Genomic DNA, 18,651 nt, shown 5'->3' on the forward strand with positions numbered 1-18,651 from the left:
AGTGACCAAGGTGTTGTGGGATCCAGCCATCCTGGGACTGTGACCAGTGCCTCTAGCAGCTTGGGGCCATAGTCACCAGGGAAGTGTCAAGAGCCAGATAAAAGAAGTCATTTCAGTGGAATGGCCTGGAACCAGCTCTGGCTAGAGCAAAAGTATCCCGTGTCTCAGAAGGCAGATGTAACCCAGGAAAGATACGCAGTTTCTGAGTATTTCCCTGTCTTGACCTCTGCCCTTTTGAAATAAACTAGGTTGGAGTTTTTTTCATACCACCTGTGATCCAGCTGATGTGACTTCCTGCTCAGGAGCTGCGGCCAGACGAGTGTTTGGAAAGCTGACGTCCTGAGCCCCAGGGGACTATAGCAGGAATATTCCCTGGGATGCTTTCATGGCACCTCCAGGTTCTTGTCCTGGGATCTCAGTGCTCATGGGAAAGCAGCTGGCAGTGCAGGTACCCAGTGCCCTTCTCTGTGAAATACAGTGGCAACGGGTCTCTCATCCCGCAGAGTTGGAGCCATTTTGGTTACTGTTTCTCACATCCCTTGGATCTTTCACAGTTGGAGGCATGATCTCTGGTTCATTGATCCCTTTGCTTGATTAGCCCACCCGACCCCATCAAGACCTTTTCCTTCACAGCACATAATGTTGGCTGCTGTTAGCACAGTGATTTCATGCTCTGCATCCCATCCCACTTCCCAGAGCCTGCAGGATAAGCAGGATCCATGAGATTTGCTGTAGTCATAGGCACAAAGGGGTTCCAGTCTCAGCCTTATCGCTTGCTAGCTGTGTGACCTCAGACAAGACATTTCACATTCCACTCTTCTAGGTCTCCTCAAACTCCCCTACCGTTTACAGTCAAAATCTTATGAAGGAGCTGTCAACCCTTTCTTCCCTTCTCACTTCTCATCCAATGAGCAACACAATCCAGTGTAGCTTCCATCCCCATCTGGACCCTGGAACTACTGTCAGGATCAGTGGAGACACCCGGGTGGCTTAGTGGGTTAAGGGTCTGCTCTCCAATTAATCCGGTCATGGTCCCAGGGTCCTCGGATCCAGCCCCGCATTGGGCTCCCTGCTCAGCCGAAAGCCTGCTTCTCCCTTTCCCACTGCCTGCTGATCCCCCCTCACCCACCCCGCCACTTGCCTGCTCTCTCTGTCAAATACATAAAATCTTAAAAAAAAAAAAAAAAAAAAAAAAAGATCAGCGATGACATCTGTATTGTGTTCAAATTGTGGAATCAAGGCGCAATATTTTTTATCCTGAAATGTGATTTTTTTACAACAATCTTAAAAACAAAATCTAAGTAAGTCAAAACCAAGAACAATTTAACACTAAGCAGATTAACCTAATGATTAGAAGTGTGGATTTTGGAGTCGAATCCCCAAACTCCCGTTTCTACATATGTAAAATGGGGGAAATAAGAGAACTACCTCACAGAATTGTGGGAAGGAGAGTAAAACCCATCGAATGATAGCTGTTACAGTCTCATTGCTATATTACTCTACACATTCACGTGAGGGAATTAAGAAGTCTCTGTTTTGTTCCCTCCTGGCCACGAAGAGGCGCACTTAGCAGCAGAACAAACGCGGGCGGAAATAATTAAAAAAAAACTGGATTCTTCTCCGGAAGAATGGCTTCAATTTCTGGCGGAAGTGTATGCCCCCCCCCCCCAGGTCTTAGAAGCTCAGAAAGAATTCCAAATGTTCTATGTAGTCCCAACAGCAGGTATGAAAAATTCTCAGTACAACTCGCAGATATTAATATCTAGGAAAACAAAGGTATCCCTCGACTTTTTTTTTCCAGTAGTATTCTCTGAAGTGTCTGTCTTTTCTTTGAAGGACGAAGAACCGGAAGTGCTCTTTTTCCCCCCGGCCAGGACCCAGAGGTTAAGTCCCATCAGCCCTCGCGCGCCACCTTCCCCTCTCTTCCTTGGCGCTGCCTGCGGAGGTGGCAGCCGTCTGTTACTGGGTGAGTTTTAATCGTTGTCCATCCGCATCTGTGCGGCCTGCATCTGTTCTTGTCGCTTCGTGGTGAGGAGGCTTGCCCTTCCATGCAGTTGTCTTGGCGGGCTTTGTCCTTGTCAGTTGGCTGGTGTATGTACGGGAACAGAACGAAGCGGCCCAGCCGATGATGGAGGTTCGCTTCCCAGGGCCACTTGCCCTTCTACGGAGGCCGCCTGTTGTCTCTCTCAGTGTTGCGGACAGCTTGTTTGAGCCCTGGGAGTGAAGGTCGCCCTTCGGGTCTAGCCTGAGGGAGCTTGTGGGAGCCGTGGAGCGACCAGAGGGTTCGGGTGTGATGACGAATACTCGAATCACCTTGGTCAGTGAAGTGTGCCCGCGTGTATTTTCTGTTTCTGCTGACGGACGCTGCTTCCTCTGCAGTTTTCTGGTTGGTCTTGGGGGTGCTGCTGCGGCCGGATCATCTAACAAAACAGACCAGCCACCGTGAGCTGCGAGTTGATTAGTTCCGTTAACAGAAATGCTGATGGCGGGTCAGGGTCTCCGGGAATATAAAACCGCGTCCTGCGAGGAAATCGTGTTGCGGGCGGGGGTGCGTTCGTTTATCGAACACGACGTTCGCTGCGCACTTCACCGGGTGTTAAAAGAGGCGGTGAGGAGACTAGAACAGAAAGTGTGCTGCAGGAGGAAAAAATGGGGTAACCGGGAAGTCCGCTTCGAGGAGGGTTCTAAATTGAGACTCGGATGATCTCCGGGTAGAACGGAAGTTCAGAGGCCTAGAAATATGTTCTGAGTACATCGTGGTTTTGTAGGCCTGTGGTGAGGGAATTGCAGAGCAACAGCCCTCAGGGAAACACAGGTTTCTCTTTAGGTCTGCTTGCGTTCAGTCACTGCAGGCATTCAGTGTGCAGTATCCTTGCCATTTTGCAGGTGAAAGAACTAAGACCCCGGTTCTTGTAGCCTGCCCAAGCTCTGCCTAACTAAGAGCAAATTGGACTGTCTAGGGTTTGGGATACTGGAAGTGAGATTTGCTGCCCTATGCAAGTTGAGAACATTTGGGGTCGATTTGTCTTAGATCAGCTGTTAGCATTCTTCCTTGGCTTTAGGGGGTGACGTGACCCTTGACCTCCCAGGATCGCGTCTGGAGAGTGGTTAGTATTCTGCCAGCTTCGGAGACGGGAGGGAAAGCAAGCCTGGCAGAGGTACCCATTCCATTCCCAGTTTGCTCAGTAGCTGGTGATTGGAAGACACTCTGCAACAACGTTCAACCCCTGTGCAGGAAAGCCTCCTTCCAGGACTGCTTGACACCATCTCTGCCTCTTTCTTGAAGGCATCATGGCTGCCCTCAGACCTTTGGTGAAGCCCAAGATCGTTAAAAAGAGGACCAAGAAGTTCATCCGGCACCAGTCAGACCGATATGTCAAAATTAAGGTATATATTGTCCTGGGCTGGAAGTATTCATTGGGGTGGAGAAAGGAACTCCTAAATGGGCTTCTGGACTTCTGGCATCACCTGGTCGAGAGAGCACCTTTGGCAGATGAACAACTCTGTTTGGTGGTAGAGCTTTCCAGAAACTCAGTCTCCCTGAGTATGCCTTACTGGCACTCAGTCACCTTGATTATAATATAAATTGAAATTTAAATGGTCAGGGACACTTGACTCTTTTGAGGTGTCTGGAGGCTTGAATCATTTTAGGTGGCCTCAAGACATTAGAGTAGATTAATTGTCCTTATTTTTATGATGAGAAAACTTAACATCTTCGGGGCATTGTTGAAACCCATGCTCTTCACTCTTCATCTTAACTTTATATACAGCCTCTTCACATTCTATCATATGTAGTCTGCTTTTCCTTTGTTGAGGAGAGTGGATGTGAGTCTATTCCTGGTAGTCAAATGCAGGAGCCCCTATTTTTTCCACCACAAAATGTGTGTGTGTGTGTGTGTGTATATAAAAAGCTGTAGTGAAATACTGTAACCCAGATAGCTACTGTTTGGCATATTTAATTTTCATTGAGTCCTCTTTTTTTCCTCCAAAAGGAAAAGTTGTTAGCAAAGACACTAACCCTCCTGTGTTTATTTCAGCGCAACTGGCGGAAGCCCAGAGGCATTGACAATAGGGTGCGCAGAAGATTCAAGGGCCAGATCTTGATGCCCAACATTGGTTACGGGAGCAACAAGAAGACAAAGCACATGTTGCCCAGTGGCTTCAGGAAGTTCCTAGTGCACAATGTCAAGGAGCTTGAAGTGCTGCTGATGTGCAACAAGTGAGTTGGGTGCCACCTCTGGGTTCAAGTGTCAGAAGTCTGCATCTGTGAGCATTTTTGGTAGGGACTCTAGCATTTAGAAGAGTTGTATGTTCTCTCAGGAGCTTAAAGAATGCTTGTTGGGGACTTTGAAGTATTTCCTTTGCTGGAGTAGGGTAAGGGAACTTACCTGAAAAGTGTAGAGACCTGAGATCTGGAAAGAGAAGGACTTTGCCCAGTAATACAAACACTGGTATCCTTTTGGCAGTTCTTTGCAGAACATTGCTCTGTATGGAGGTGGGGGGGGATATCAGATATAGCCTCAGACCAAAGGGGCACTTAGTGCTGTGGCCATGGGTATCTTCCTTCAGAAGGCTATGGGGATGGACGAGTTGCCTGATAAGGAGCTCTATTCTGAGATGGAGAAAAGGAGGAAGACTTGGCAGGCAGATGATGACTTGCACAAAGTTGTAGAGATGCAAGAATGCACGAAGGGTTCACAGCATTACTTTCAAGTATTTTGAGAAAATTAGATACTTCATGAGCGCTGTGTAAGAAAGACTTGGGGTTTGCTGAGGCCAAAATTAGGGCGGTGGGATGAGAAAACATTTCACGCGGGAAGTGATTTGGATGCTTTGAATCTGGTTTGGAGGGAATGGTGTTTCTTTGGTAAAGCAGAGGACGGTTTTCTTCCTTCCTATTAAACAGAAGCTGAAAACCTGTTTTCTTAATTAGGATGTGAAGAGGGTAACTAACTATAGGATCTGTGTGTGCTTGCTTACAAAGATCTTTCATCTGTAGTGATTGTAGGCACAAGTAATAGAAATAAATGAAGCCATTATTCTCACTTTGGTTGAGTTTTCTAGGTTGGGAATTTAACTGGGTGTTGGGATACTGGAAATTTTCCTTTGAAAATCCTTGGGTGAACACAGGAATTAGGGATGGCTGTCCAAACCCCAATTGGGTGGATGGAGAATTGTGACAGAAAGATGCAATTTTGTGTAGCAGAAATGCTGCGTGCTGGTGTCGCTGGTTACCAAAAAGATACTCTTAAATAGCTTGGCAGTTTGTGTCTGGAGCCATAGAAGTATTTGAAATCTATGACCTTTAATCCACAAGTTCCATTTCTGGATACTTATCCCTAAAAGCATTTAGAAACAATTGAACAGTTGTTCAGTTTGAGCAGTTGAAAATACAATTTGTGAATGATGGGAGTATAAGCACTGGGTGGAGTGTTAACGTGTATATTTGAAATGATTGTCATGTGTGGGGAAAATACCTGGGCAGACAGAAGTATTTAAGATAATACATATAGTGATTGATTGGTTATTAAATACACATGTGGATATGGACTTGCGGTATTTTTGGAAAAAGCTTTAAGTGTTGAAAAAGATTATTGGAACATTTCAAAATACAGCTACTTTGAGCTTGAGTGGACTTCTTTATAGAAGATAAAAATTCTTTGGGTTTGCTTATCTCACACTTCAGCTATTTTGCTAGAGTTCTTTTTTTTTTTTTTTTTTTTTTTTTTTTTCTAGTTTAATTGTGTTTATTCACATACAGTTGCCTTGCTAGAGTTCTTAAAAAGAACTTATGTATGTTCATTGCCTGATTTAGTCACTCCTTATAGCTTTCTTTCTGTCTTTGCTGAAATTCCTCTAGGGGTAGAGCGTGTGACTCTTGATCTCAGGGTCCCATGCTCTACCAACTGAGCCAGTCGGATGCCCCGAGAGTGTCTTGTCTTAATCTGCTCTTGATGGTGTCATAACTTCACTGAAATGTTCTCATTAGGCCAATTTGTTACCGAACTGGGGCCTGGTGCAGCTGTGAGGAATGAGTAGATTTCAACAGTATCTGCCAGCCAGATACTCAGGAAATATTATTGCTGGGTGACTTCAGGCAATGTTACTTCTCAATTTGAATTTTGTCTGCAGCAGTCAAACAAGTAAAATGTTAATGTCTGGGCCAGGAAACCCATGGCTTAATCAGACTGTTGGATTCTCCTCTTGCTTTGCAGAGAGTTTAAGAACTTAATGGGCAAGTCTAAGCTCCCTGAGACTGCTCTGTGTTGGGCAGATTGACTGTGAAAGGATTGGGGGAGAACGTTTGAGCTTGGAATCTGGGACTGAGCCATCCTAGCCCTGTCCATTTCTAAGTATCTTACTTGGGAATTCACTTGCACCTTTAAGGGTCATGGTTTGTCTGTAAGAGGAGGCAATACCTGGATTACAAGGCTGCTTGTAAGGATTAAATGAGGGGACAGTGAGTACTTCTGTCACTATCAGTAAATACTTGAAGAGTCCTATTGCTGGTACCATGGAATTTAGAAAAGTTAGGATTTGGGACTGTGTGGGTCTTGTTAATCAACTTTGCCAGAGCCCTCATGGCTCTGTGCTGTGGCTCTGGAGGTGATGTGACCCAAAACTGCTGCCCTCCCAGGGAAACTCTGGAGTGTGTGTTCATCTGGCTTGCTCCATACTCACTAACTGCTTCTCTTCCAGATCTTACTGTGCAGAGATTGCTCACAACGTCTCCTCCAAGAACCGCAAAGCTATTGTGGAAAGAGCAGCCCAGCTGGCGATCAGAGTCACCAATCCCAACGCCAGGCTGCGTAGCGAAGAAAATGAATAGACAGCTTGTTGTGCACGTCATATTTGTGTTAATAAAACCATTAAACTACCATCTGGCATTTCCCTCCTTGGTGTCTTACCATGACAACTTGTTCATGGAGATTATTCTTTGGCCCATTCATGCTCTGTGGAATCCTCCATTTGGAAGGGGTTTGTTTATAAGGATACTTCATTCTTGATAGGGCACAGGCCTCTGGTGCCCAGAGCAGCTTTATCAGCTCCAGTTGAGGCTGGGAGAGACTTGGGCTCAGACCAAGGAACATTCTAAGACCTTTGATTGAAGGACCTTGCAGCTCAGAGCAAGTAGTCATTCTTAGCCTCACTTTCTAAATTTGGAAATGGTCACTGTATGTAGTTCTTGTGAGGTAGCCTCTGAACAAAAACATGACAGGATGATCCACAGATCCCTCTACGATTAGCCGTGGATGTCTGAAGATAACTTTCGGTCTCCCTTTTATAACCCTCCCCCAGCTTGCTGCTTTCAGGTAACTTAACAACAGTTTCTGAAGGCTGGGATTCTTAACATCATTGGGCCTCTTGATATACTCAGGATTTAACAATCAAGCTGCCTTTTCGAATACAGCCCTAAACCTTAGGCTGCAAAAGCTAGAATTTAGCTATGTGAATTACAGGCATACTTCTCAAGATCCTGCGGTTTGGTTTCAAACCACTGATGAAGCAAATCAAATGCATTTTCTGGTTTCTGAGTGCATATAAAAGTTGTTTATACTGTTAAAATTTATTATGTGCAATAGCATGTCTAGACAATTCATACCTTAATTTAAAAATAAGTTTATTGCAAAAAATGCTAACCATCTAGTGCAAAAGTGCTAAACGTATTTTGAGTTGTGATCTTTGCTGGTGGAAGGTCTTAACCTCCATGTTGATGGCAGCTGACTGATCAGGGTGGTGGCTGCTGAAGGCTGGGGTGGCTATGGCAGTTTCTAAAAATGAAGACCCTGAAGTTGACTGCATTGACTGAGTCAAGAATGATTTCTCTGTAGCATGATACTGTTAGCACTTCACCCAGAGAGCTTTCAAAATCCGGAGTCCTGTCTCCTCAGACCCTACCACTACTTCATCAACTAAGTTGATGTAATATTCTTCAGTTCTTTGTTGTCATTTCAACAATCCAGCATCTTCAGGAGTGGATCCCATCTCAACGAATTTTTTGCTCATAAGAAGCAATTCCATTAAAGTTTTCTCACGAGATTGCAGCAATTCAGTCACATCTTCAGGCATGAGCAGTAACATCAATGATCACATCACCATAACATAATAATGAAAAAGTGAAGTAGTCTGAGAATTAACAAAATACGACAGGAAGTGAGCAAATGCTGTTGGGAAAATGGTATTGATAGATTTGGCTGAACACAGGGTTGCCACAAACCTTCATTTTGTAAAAAAATGCAGTATTTGCAAAGCACAAGAAAGAGGCATGTCTATAAGGTCATGATAGCACTTTCTAAGAACTGGCAACGAAGGGCAGTATAGTCGGGGATGTGGCATGAGGTACTCAAGAACAAGACAATCACTTATAGGGTGTTTTCCCTACCAGCCTGGTCAACTGAGCAGAAATACTAGCCTGGTTAACAAATTTTCTTGGCATGCTAGCCATGAGTGGATTTAAGTCCCCTAAATTGGGTATGTAAATTACAGGTTGCCTGCCTCCATCCAGTTCAAAGCCCAGTCTGAAACATTTGAGTTAATTGTTGGGTTGTTTCCATGATTTCTTTAAGTTGACTTGGGAAGTATACAGACAGTGGTCTACTGAGTAGAGGAAGTGTGCACAGAAAAAGTAACACTAGGTCTGTCCTTTATTAACCTGGGATAGCACAGAAAATTCTTTAGCCTATTGTTTAATATTTGTGTCTTCAATACTAAAAACTAGAAACAACATGTTCAAAGTCTTCCTCAGGACACAAACCAACTGTTGACACCTAGGTGGGTGACATGAAAGATGGTCTGTACTTTCTTGGTACTTATTTCCCGGTTGGCTACATAAGAGTTTCGAAATTAGGAAAAAAAAACAGAAAAACTAGATCTAATTCCCTATCCTGGCCCCCCTCCCCCTGCAAAAAAAAATTTCAGATTCATTACTGCCAATTAGAAAGTAAAGCATTTTGAATTCTAAAATGTTAAAGCTCAGAGAAGTAGCTTGAGTCTTCAAGATGCCCACCCAGCACTAATGTTTGGCTTATCAGATCAAGTGAAGTGAAGAGTGGGAGAGGTGTGAGTGACAAATGTGGGACACTGGTGGGCAGGGAGGCCAGCCGGCTGTCTCCCAAACTTCTGCAGCTGTGAGCATAAGAGTATTTCTAAACACTACTTTGTCCTTAGTGAGGCAGGGACTCCCCGATTTGAAGGTACAGACCGCCCTGTGTGAAGTCACACATCTATGTTTGTGTGGAAGGGCTTGGAAAATGTCCATGCCCTGTTTCTTTGAATGACTGTCCTGAGTTAAAGGGCCCAACTGTTGGCAACCTTGCAGCTCCTGCTGGGGCCTCGAGTTGGGGGTCCCTGGAGAAGGCACTGTAAGCCCCGACCAGGAGCAGGAGGGCCCCCAGTGAGATGACAAAAGGGCAAAAGTAGAGAGGCCTGTGGCGGGCAGGGGGACAGTGAGGCCTCGGGCTTGGGTAGGCCTCCTTCTCTTAAGTAAGGGCCCACCTGGGGGCAGGGTTGGGGGGGTACTAGCTGAGCTCCATCGAGTCTGTGTTGGGGGCTGAAGCAGAATCCTTCTGGATGCTTTCAAAGAGGGCAGCAAGTTCGGGGTTGGATCGGATTTGGGAAGAGAAGTCAGCCATGATGGGGCTTTTCCCTACTTCTGGGATGGTCAGCAGGGCGGCCACTGCCCTCATCGCAGAGCGTTTCAGCTCGTCTTGCTTCTCAAATTCCTGCTTCACAGAACCAGCTTTGACCTAAAGTAGGAAAACAACAAGCCATTCTTTATTGAACTTAGCATCACAACACAGCTCCTTCACTGGTCTCTGGATTCGTCCCAACCACCTGTATCCTTCCCAGTTTAAACCACAGCACACTGTGGTTCCAGCCTGAGGTTTCTTCTGCGCTTTTACCCCAGTGGGTTTCCCCAGAGGGGGATTCTTTGTCATTAAATCAACCTCAAGGTCACCTAGGGGACCTCCGACCAACCAATCTAAACTGCCCACCTTTCTTTTTATTAATAAATAACTGGATGGTGATAAATGCTGTAAAGTGTTCAGTTATCCTTCCCCTGACAGGATTCAGCCTATCTTTTCTTACTGTGCTTAAAACAGACTCTTGGTACCATGACTTAACTCAATGACTGGATCACCATGACAGTCACCTTGCTGGCCTCGTCCCCCACCCCCCCACTCAGGTGCCTGCCCCTGCAAGCTAATCTTTGCAGGAAACCCCTCAAACTGCCTTGCCTGTCTTGTTTCTTCATCCCCTACCCTCTCCCACTTAGAGAATCTCGGAACTGCCCCACTCCTTATGAAATAAAGTCCGGATTCCTCTTGAGGCTGCTGACTTGGCCCAGACAAAGACTCTTCCCCCTCAAGATTCCAGTGTAGAGGTTAAGAGCTTGGCACTGGGGTTGGACAGTCTTGGGTTCAAATGCTCTGCCCTGTAAGCACTGTGACTTCAGGTTGTCACTTTGAGCTGCACTTCCCTTTCTGTACAGAAGAGCCTCCTTTCCATAGAGTTACTTTGAGGGTTAAATGGCTTAACACAGGTCCATATCCTCTGCTCTGAAACCCTTGGGGCCAGGTGTGCTTTTGGAATTCAGGATTTGGCGGGTGGGGAGGGGGAGAGGGTTAGAAAGGGGATAGTGTGCTGACAACGTGGTACAGTATCATGTAATCAAATACATGAATATTTCCCCTACTATATGAAAAATGAAAGAATATTATGCGTGTCACAGCGAGAGAGAAAAGCCATAAATAGCCTCAGGCCAGTTCAAGTCAAGATTTGTTGTCAAACAAGTTCCAGAGCTTAGTAGGTTTCAGCAGATGAGGGATCATGGACACAGATGCAGCAAGTTCTCATCTCAGTGCCTGACAAACAGCGTCCTCTGCAGCCAGACCGAGTGGCCTATATGTGGGCCTCAGATTGAAGCTCCTCTTGCCATCTGGGCTGAGTGAAGGCGGGTCTGCAGTCCTTCCCTGGGAACTGCGATCTTCCTCCATGCCAAACGGCTCAAAGAAAATTAGAAATGATTTGGCCACTGAAATAGTCAAGACTGCAAGAGTCCTGCAGAAACACAGCTTCTTTTGACTTCATACTCACATATGTTACAAAGGGAAACTTACAAGGCAGGTTTCTATCTATTAAGAAACCACCAATTTTAATGTTTTATCCACAGAAGATTTTATTTTATTGGAAAAGGTTTTGCTACTTGAAAATCACTGTTCTGTGGGTATCTCTCCTCCTTAAACTCCAAACTGAAATACTCTACCACTTTTTGGTTAATTCCCACCCTTTCAAAATCCAAGTTAGTTCTTTTAGTCACCAGGTAATTACTGGATACCCCCTGGGTATGCCAGGCTCTGTTCCCAACACTGCATGTTGCCCCTAGGCCTCTGGCTCCGAATCCCTCCCCTGGATCCTTGAGGCACTCTAGCTTATCAGCAACTCTGCCCTGTATCAATCAACCAATCAATGGTTTCTATCTTTCCAAGAGTCTCACTCGGTTTCCCAATTAGGATGTGGGAGTAGCGGGGAGCCTGGGTGGCTCAGCTGATTAAACGTGTGCCTTCAACTTGGGTCATGATCCCTGAGTCTTGAGATGGAGCCCCACATCAAGCTCCCTGCTCAGTGGGAAATCTGCTTTTCCCTCTGCCCTTACCCCCTTCATGCTCGCTCGCTCTCTTGCTCTCTCTCAAATAAATAAATACAATCTTTAAAAAAAAAAAAAGGATTTGGGAGTGGGGAACCCACCATGTTCAATGTTGTATCCCTAGTACCTTGCAACAAGGCCCAGCACCCAGGAAATGTTTAATGAATGAAAGAAGGAGCTGGATTTGAATCTCAGCTCTGCAATTTACTAGCTGGGTAGCCTAGGTCCATAACTTCACCTCTCTGAGTCTCTGCTCCCCTGTGTATACAGTGGTGACAATAAGAAGTACCTTACAGGAGGACAACAACAATGAAATGAAGCCCTTCATACACCACCTATAAAGGGTAACTGTGAGCAATCTGCAGGTGTGCCCGGCGCTAAGTGGGGTGGGGGGAGGGAGGTACCTTGGCGGTGCAGGTGGCCCTGAGTGGCTCAATGAGCCGGTCCACTCTCTGCAGAACGGGTGCGGGACACAGGGTAGCCAGTCGGGCGAGCATGATGAAGGTCAGCATCTACCCAGGAGGAAGCAGACAGAGTTCGTGGTGAAATGGCCCAGGACCAAAGGGAGCAGAGCCCACGGAGATCAGAGGCTCTGGTCCCAACACTTGGAGCTCAGGTCCAAACTCTAGCACTAATTCCCACCAGGGCCCTGCCAGAGTCTCTCCTGCTCTGGGCTTCAGTTTCCTTATCTATAAACTGTGAGTGGCAATGGCTCCCATGCCTGGCTGACCTGGGGAGGATCAGATCAGAAGAGGCACCAGGGAGGGGGCGATTCTCCAGCTCAGATGCCCACAGGGCCAGGCAGATACTGGCCATGAGTGAAGAGGGCCAGAGGGCAACTGGGCAGGAGTCAGGAGCCCATACTCCAGACCATAGCTCTCAGCTCCAGCCAATAGTGGCTGTGGGAATGTGGCCTCGGCTGATGGCCTGCTTTCCAAAGACACTCTGATTTTCATGGAAGATCTCTCAACTTTTAAATGTTGACACCCAGTTAAAAAGCAAACAAACAAACTACTGTGTGAGCCAGCCAAACACATCCACAGGCCTGGATGCGGCCTGCTGGAGACTAATGCTGACCTCTTGGGAAAATGGTCAAGTTTTCTTGGGAAAATAGTCAACCAGCGCTCCACACCATAAAGGATGGTTGTCTGGATTCTACGTGCCCTACCCAACCCCTCCACTGTCTACCCTGCCCCGATCCCCCCCCAAAACCATGGCAAAGGAGGGTGACCAGGGCCACAGCAGCAAAGAGCACAGCATTACAGAGCACAAGCTGCGACCCAGGGCTCCTCCACCGCCCAGCTGGTGCCCTTGAACCCACCAGCTCTCTGGTCTCACCCCTATAAAGTGGGCTACACTGTCCAAGGATATGGTGTAGACTCAACAAGATAACTCTGGGGGCTCAAGACATGTCATACCCACCCTCCTCAATACCAGAGGGAGCCCGGACACTGGGGTCCGAATGTGGCACTGATGTCAGGCCCTGTCCGGTGCTCCTGGGAGGACAGACAAGAGGATGATGGGGCCAGAATGGGTAGCATGGGGAAAATGCCTGTAAAAACAACTGGCTTTTATCAATCGACAGTGGGGCTTGGCTGTCTCTCACATCAGTGCGAAGGGACCTGGCTCACTCTTCTCAGTGCAGCCAGCATTCCATGACCAGAGGTACCCAGCCCACTGATGGGTGGACATTCAGGAAGCCACCAGCTTTCCCCAACTCCCACAGAGCTGGGAAGAACAATCTTAAACATAAAAACTCCAAACACATTTCTAGGAGTGAGTCCAAAGGCTCTGTTTATGGAGATGGAACTGCTAGATCAAGAACGTGTTGAAGAATTCTAAATGTTTCTTGTTATGGCTAAACCGTCCTCCAAAGAGCTCACCCAGTGTAGACTCCCACCAAAGGTGTTTGAGAGCTTGGCTCTCTTTCTTTCTTTTTTTTTTTTTTTAAGATTATTTATTTATTTATTTGACAGAGAGAGTGCCCCAACTTGCCTCTTTTCCTGACTGATAATCAGGAAAAAATCAGGCTCAGTCGGTTAAGCATCTGACTTCAGCTCAGGCCATGATTCCAGGGTCCTGGGATGGAGTTCCACATCAGGCTCCTTGCTCAGTGAGGAGTCTGCTTCTCCCTCTGCCCCACCCCCTGCTCTCTCTGTCAAATAATACATAAAATACTTAAAAAAAAAAATAAAAAATGAGAGGGGCGCCTGGGTGGCTCAGTAGGTTAAAGCCTCTGCCTTCCGGTTGGTCATGACCTCAGGGTCCTGGGATCGAGCCCCACATCCGGCTCTCTGCTCAGTGGGGAGCCTGCTTCCCCCACCATCTGCCTGTCTCTCTGCCTACTTGTGAACTCTGTCAAATAAATAAATAAAATCTTTTAAAAAAGAGAGAGAGAGAGAGAGAACAATGCAGTTATCTTCATGGGGTTGCCTGGGGTGGAGAGTGGGGGACAAACAAGCAGTGGGCCCCAGTGGTGCTCGCCTGTCCCCTTGGTATGGGGTGGGCGCTGTTCTGGCCGGGGGGCCTGTCCTACCCGGATATCATAGTGGTCCTTCAGGCCATCCTCCACGTGGTTTAGGAACTCGCAGATGTCCAGCCGGCCCAGGCAGCTCTCAAGCAGCGAGTACATGCACTCAAAGGCTGCCTTCCGCACGTCCAGCCCGTCGTCCACCGTGTGCTTGAAGGGCCCCATCTCCACCTGCAGGACGGAAGGATGATGAGGGTTACGGGATGGGACTCTAGGGTGTAAGGACACCTCCCTCAGTCCCTGCTGCACACCCCACCTCCCTTGTTCAGTATTGTGTTCTGTCACCGAATCAAGCCTCGTACTCTCAAGCCTCTTGCCTTTGCTCAGCCTGCAATGTCCTCCGATGATAACAGTAACATGGGTGCCTGGGTGGCTCAGTCGGTTTTAAGCGTCTGACTCTTGGTTTCAGCTCAGGTCATGATCTTGTGGTTGCGGGATGGAGCCCCGCATCAGGCTCTACACTGAGCCTGGTGTCTGCTTCAGATTCTCTCTCCCTCTCCTTCGGCTCACTCACACCCACCCTCTCTCTCTAAAATAAATAAATAAAATATTTTAAAAACCAGTAACAATAATTATTATGGTCTACGGAGCAGTGATAAGATGCAAACCACTGTGCTGAGTGCTTGACAAATGACATTTTACTCAAGCATCACAACAGCCCTAGGGAGACAGTATTACCAATAACCCCATTTAACATATGAGGAAACTAGGGTCAAAGAGGTTAATTAACTCGCCAAAGAACATACAGCTAGTAAGTAGCTGAACTGGAATTAAAAAACCCAGGTCTCTGAAGCTTTTAACCACAAGGCTCTGTTCTTAATGGTAAACTCCTTCCCACCCCTCAAAGCCCCAATTAAAGGCCCCCTCTTTTGGGAAACTTTCAACCCCTCTCTAAACACAGTCCCTTCCTCCTCGGCAATGCCAGGTGTTTCAAACCTTTTTATTATATCATATGATGACAGTTGTTAAGTCACTTTTAATCTCTGCTCCTTAAAACCTTGTTTAAGGATTTAAGTCAGTGAAATAACTGGCAGAATGGGTGCCTCTGTCCCTGAGGAGGGCAGGAGCTCCCTGGGGGTAGACACCATGTCTGGTCCAGCTCTGATCCTGCCACCCTGACACCGGGCTGGCCCTCAGTGAACCCCTACTGATTGCTGAGTGATAGTAAGAAGCACCAACACCTACTGAGGCTGACAGTGTGCCAGGAGCAGTTCTGAGCCCCTGCAGGACATAACTCATGGAATCTCCTCCACAACGCTCTGATGCAGATACAAATTAGTCTCCTCATTGCGCCCAAGAAGAAAACTGAGGCTCAGAGTGTCTGAAATGGTCCTACGCTCCCATGCCCAGGGTCATACAACCAGGAAGTGCAGGAGTGGGACTTGACTTAGGCCCCAGGTGACCTGAATCCTTGCCACAGCCCCACTGGTCAGGCCCAGGGCTTCCTGCTCTGCGCCTCTCCGGCCTCACCTCTCGAATGAGGTCCCTGCGGATCTTCGTCTCCTGGTAGAGGAGGGGCAGGATGTCATCCAGCAGGTCCCGGACCAGCGAGGGCTTGTTGTGCACAGCCGAGTTGAAGAAAGCCAGGGTGGCCCGGCGCACGTTCAGGTCCGGGTCCTGCAGGCTCTCCATAAACTCTCCTGATGGAAAGATGAGAGGGGGTGTGTGGGACGGCTGGGCCAAGACACAGAACACCTCCACCCCCGACCTCGATTACCTGCTTAGTGGGCAGACTTGGCTGAGTGGGGGCAAACGTGTTCTGAGCATCTACTTTTTTGCCAGGCAGAAGTCCTCAGAGCCCAGATAAGAATGTGAACTAGAGTCTGGCACAGGTTCAAATCCAGGTTCCACCACTGCCTAACTATGGGACCTTGGATAGCCTCAGTGTCTAATCTATCAAATGGGAGTAAGAGCAGTACCATAGTGGAGAACTGTTTTTAAGATTTAAAATGTAGTGATGTGGGGCACCTGGGTGGCTCAGTGGGTTAAAGCCTCTGCCTTCAGCTCAGGTCATGATCTCGGGGTCCTGGGATCGAACCCCACATCGAGTTCTCCGCTCAGCGGGGAGCCTGCTTCCTCCTCTCTCTCTGCCTGCCTCTCTGCCTGCTTGTGATCTCTCTCTCTCTGTCAAATAAATAAATAAAATCTTAAAAAAAAATAAATAAAAATAAAATGTAGTGATGTGATATATATATACACACATATATATATTTATTATATATAAATTTTTATTTTACATAGTACATATTTATTTACATAAACTAAATCTATATAAAATATAAATACATAGAAGACGGCCTGGCACGGAGCAAGGATTCTATAAATGGTAACTTGATATTATTATAGATAGGGCTCTTGGAGATCAGAGAGGTAAAGAAACTTGCACATTCACACAGCACTTCTCTGAGTATGACCTTTTATACAGTTTAGACTTTTTAATAACTATGTTAATGTTCCATATGCTCTGTAAGTAAATAAAATCAAGAATGAGGTGAGTCCCTAAAGAAAAGCATAAAAAATAACAACAACCAAACCCCTAACTATATTTCAAATGATTAACATAACTATCAGGTTATGAGAGAGTGAAACAACTCACCAAGTAACTTCCGAGGTATTTTGATAAGATGCCCTCAAGCTAAGGACAAAAAGCCCTACAAACAAATGCTGACTTTTCAGCTATAAAGGTTAGCAATTCTCAGTCTACTTTCTGTGTATTCCAGAATACATATCTTATAGGTAGTAGGAGGTGAGTTTCACCCTGTAAGAGAAGGGTATGGAATGGGAAAGAAGGAGGCTGGGGGGAACCCTGCAGTGCTGGACTGGAGAGGAGGTAACTCATGTCCATGTGTGTCTGTCTGTGTACATATACTCATACACACACACACTCCTCAGCTCTGTTTGCTGAGGGCCTCGCAGCGGTGGCACCCCAGTAGCAATGAGCACACCTAGAGTCCAGGTTTTGGGTCCTAAGTATCATTCTCCCCTCAAAGGAATCAGGGCTCCCTGGAGAAATGGCTGATTCCTGAGCTGGGGCAGGAAAAGTTCAAGGCGAGTCTAGAGCATCTTATTGTGCCAAAAAGCCAGGATATGTTCAAAGGACAATGAAAACATGCCAATAAAACCTTGGAACCAGCCTGAGGGCCCCCACTGGCCACACCTAAGACAAGCATGAGAGTCAAATAAATAAAGATGATAATAAATTATAATTCACTGAATGAAACAGGAATCCATGAGTCTATAATGACATGAATAAATCAATGAATAAATAAATAAGTGGGGGAGAAGGAAAAGTTCTATTCCAGAGAATAGAAGGCAAACTAACAAATATGAAAGGAATGCTGGAATTGGAAGTCAGCATTTGGCAACTGTCAGAAATCACTGAGGCAGGAAAGAAACCACAATGGATGCTCAGTGTAGTGGGCAGAAGTTTGATGAAGGGACACCTGGGTGGCTCAGTCGGTTAAGCATCTGCCGTCAGCTCAGGTGATAATCTCAGGGTTCTGGGAGCAAGCCCCACATTGGGCTCCCTGTTCAGCAGGGAATCTGTTCCTGTTCCTCCCTCTGACTCTGCCTCTCCCCCTGCTTGTTTTCTCTCTCAAATAAATAAATAAAATCTTTTTTTAAAAAAAAGGAAACATGATGAAGAGGATATTTCAACAGATTCAAAAATACTTACTCATTCCAAAGCAAAAAGTAATTTTAAAGATTTTACTTATTTGAGAGAGAAGTAGGGGAGGGGCAGAGGGAGAGAGAGAGTCCCAAGCAGACTCCATGCTGAGTGTGGAGCCTGATGTGGGTCTTGATCCCACGACCCCAGGATCACGACTGGAGCCAAAATCAAGAATCAGTCATCCAACTGACCGTGCTACCCAGGTGCTCCAGGAAAAAGTAATTTTAGAGTGGCGAAAACTGGATGTCTCCATCTTAACCAGGTGATCAGAGTTAACATGACCCGTCAAGGGGCAAACTTCCAATATGATGCACTGGGAAGAACATAAAGTCTTTCAGCAGAGCAGGATTCAGACTGAGTTGGCAACCTCTGACCCCTTGCACTGTGCCCTGCTGGCTCCTAGATTCCCCCATTCTCCCTGAGAACACAGCTGTGGGGTAGCTGGCAAGACCTGAGTCCATGTCTCCTCCCTGAGCCTCTGCTTCCTCATCTGTAAGATGTGGCTGGGCCTACATACCATGCAGGGAGCTGTGAGAGTGAACTGCAGTGAGGTGTATTTAAGGACATAGCCTTGTACCTGATACACAGTGAGAGCTCAAGAACTGGTTCAAACATACAATAAGAACCAAACACCCAGGCAGATGTCCCTAGGGCTGCCAGGCATGTGCAGCTCAGGCACGATGACGGAAGTCAGGACTGGCAGCAGTGTGTGCCCCCTGGATAAGGGGAGGGGATGAAGTTGCTGCAGACATTGCTGTGGCTTCTGGACGTGTTCTCCAATCCCGAGCATGGGCATGTCTGCTG

At 46.8% G+C, this 18,651-nt stretch overlaps 2 protein-coding genes across 2 annotated transcripts in view; one reads left to right on the top strand and one right to left on the bottom strand.

Moving 5' to 3' along the window:
- The first annotated feature begins 1,903 nt into the window (after window positions 1–1,903).
- On the top strand, window positions 1,904–6,878 carry RPL32 (ribosomal protein L32). Its single transcript, XM_080796777.1, has 4 exons — window positions 1,904–1,966; window positions 3,287–3,387; window positions 4,038–4,219; window positions 6,700–6,878. Exons 2-4 carry the CDS (start codon window positions 3,292–3,294, stop codon window positions 6,827–6,829), a joined length of 408 nt encoding a protein of 135 aa, XP_080652903.1. The 5' UTR covers window positions 1,904–1,966; window positions 3,287–3,291; the 3' UTR covers window positions 6,830–6,878.
- Window positions 6,879–7,530: 652 nt separating this feature from the next.
- CAND2 (cullin associated and neddylation dissociated 2 (putative)) overlaps window positions 7,531–18,651 on the bottom strand; it is a gene marked incomplete at its 5' end in the record, with an annotated part of 33,371 nt that continues 22,250 nt past the window's right edge. Inside the window, 4 exons of the mRNA XM_080796792.1 lie at window positions 7,531–9,746; window positions 12,052–12,159; window positions 14,184–14,348; window positions 15,648–15,817. Coding sequence (XP_080652918.1) covers window positions 9,519–9,746; window positions 12,052–12,159; window positions 14,184–14,348; window positions 15,648–15,817 — 671 coding nt within the window. The 3' untranslated portion in view covers window positions 7,531–9,518. The remainder of the gene's footprint in view (window positions 9,747–12,051; window positions 12,160–14,183; window positions 14,349–15,647; window positions 15,818–18,651) is intronic.

This window comes from Martes martes (assembly GCF_963455335.1).
Source record: "Martes martes genome assembly, chromosome: 1".
In the NCBI taxonomy this organism is placed as follows: domain Eukaryota; kingdom Metazoa; phylum Chordata; class Mammalia; order Carnivora; family Mustelidae; genus Martes; species Martes martes.

What these genes read in the sequence shown, in the direction of transcription:
- RPL32 (XM_080796777.1), top strand. Translation starts at nt 3,292, where the DNA reads ATGGCTGCCCTCAGACCTTTGGTGAAGCCCAAGATCGTTAAAAAGAGG. An exon ending in ACCGATATGTCAAAATTAAG is followed by an intron (nt 3,388 to 4,037) that starts GTATATATTGTC and finishes TGTTTATTTCAG; the next exon opens with CGCAACTGGCGGAAGCCCAG. An exon ending in GTGCTGCTGATGTGCAACAA is followed by an intron (nt 4,220 to 6,699) that starts GTGAGTTGGGTG and finishes CTTCTCTTCCAG; the next exon opens with ATCTTACTGTGCAGAGATTG.